Source organism: Amphimedon queenslandica, unplaced genomic scaffold, assembly GCF_000090795.2.
Source record: "Amphimedon queenslandica unplaced genomic scaffold, v1.1 AMPQUscaffold_5462_Cont22569, whole genome shotgun sequence".
In the NCBI taxonomy this organism is placed as follows: domain Eukaryota; kingdom Metazoa; phylum Porifera; class Demospongiae; order Haplosclerida; family Niphatidae; genus Amphimedon; species Amphimedon queenslandica.
The window spans coordinates 1-1,682 of NW_003554236.1; the positions used below are offsets into that span (position 1 = coordinate 1).

General features: G+C 37.1%; 1 protein-coding gene across 1 annotated transcript; it reads left to right on the forward strand.

Annotated features, from left to right (window-relative positions):
* Window positions 1–6: 6 nt before the first annotated feature.
* On the forward strand, window positions 7–1,298 carry LOC109592364 (uncharacterized; the record flags this gene model as incomplete). Its single annotated transcript, XM_020007827.1, has 2 exons — window positions 7–134; window positions 924–1,298. Coding segments are annotated over exons 1-2 (490 nt in total), but the record flags the coding sequence as incomplete, so codon positions are not given.
* Window positions 1,299–1,682: the final 384 nt, after the last annotated feature.

Sequence of the window (1,682 nt, forward strand, 5' to 3'; positions counted from 1 at the left end):
TTCTAATCTTAATCTTGGTATGGTTCTCTCTGAAGAGGCTGGTAATTATACTTGCGTGGCTAATGTTTCGTCTTCATTCATTGATACTGGATATAATCTCATTGTGTCTAATACCACACTAATCACTGTGTCAAGTAAGTATGGATAACCTTGTACATGCACATGCGTTTAACATGTATGGAGAGAAATAAGAAAGAAGGAAATTTTTTAGAGAGAGAGAGAGAGAGAGAGAGGAAGAAAGAGAGAGAGAAATAAGAGAATTCAGAGCTTTTTAGTAGCTGCAAAGAATTAAAAGTGTCAGTATTAATAAATATGTACATGTACATACATGTATGATGTGACTATGCCTGTACAATGATTAAGATATGGAGACATAATCTTGAGCCTGTGTATGTGTGTGTGTGTGTGTAAACACTCGAGAAAGAATGAAATTGAATAAGGAAGTTTTATCATTATCAACCCAATCACAGTCTACCACTATACACACTAATAATGCATACACTACTGATAGTAGGATTACTCACTGACACTCATTCCTTATTAGTGAACATGCATCAGTTACTGTACTGAGTTGTTTTGCTTAATTATACTTTATAATAATGACACTATCTACAGTCAGTATTGGTATGCTGTATTGCATGTACAAGTACATGTACACGTACAGTATATGTATGTGTGGCTAACATGTACATGTGGTGTGACTGCAGTATAGTGAGTGATATTGTGTGATGTTGTTATAGTGTTGTGAGTTATGACAGATGTTATTTTGTCTGACCTCAATCTCTTTCTCTCTCCCACATACATGTACATGTACATGTACAGAACATGCACATTCACTATAGACTCCATTTTTAATTGTTTACCTTCTATCTTAACTCTCTTTTTTCATCTCTCTCTCTCTTTCCCCTATCTCTCTCTTACAGTGCCTGAGCCTAATTCAGTTGTGTTGGCTCTTAACTACCTATCTCCACCCTATTACGCTGGTCTCAGACGTGACCTTCAATGCTCCATTGATTCATTATACATACATGGTGATCCTACAGTCACAGTCAGCATTGATATACTATTCAATGGGACAATAGTTCCTTCTGGTATTTCTTCTAATGGGAGGAAAAACCTACAAGAGTTATCAAGTAATCCTAGTGGAGGGCAGTATAGAAGGACTTTGCAATTTCAATATTTTGTGTCTTCTGCGGACTCTGGTATATACACTTGCATGGTCAACGTGTCATCGAATTATTTATCAAGTTATATTGTCAATGCTTCTATTAGCAGGCCCAATGAATATAACATTGTTGGTAAGTATTTCTATTTATAAATGCATGTACATGTACATTGTATGTTCCTGTTAATGTAGTTGATGTGATATGATTTAATGTGTGTATCAGGCTATCAGAGCATGTGATGTGCATGTGGTTTGGTATCTTTGTATTCATGAGATTATCTCTTGTGTAAACAGGTTTGCTACACCTGTTGTCTCTTGTTAATATTGTTTTCACTGTTTTTAGTTTACCTACCCTCCCCCTCTCTCTCTTTTTGTTCCTTCCAATTCCCTTTTCTATCTACCCCCCACCATTGTTTACCACTTCATTTCTTTCCTCCCTCCCTCCCTCTCTCTCTCTCCTTCTCTCTCTCCCTCTCTCCCTCTCTCCCTCTCTCTCTCTCCCTCTCTCTCTCTCTCT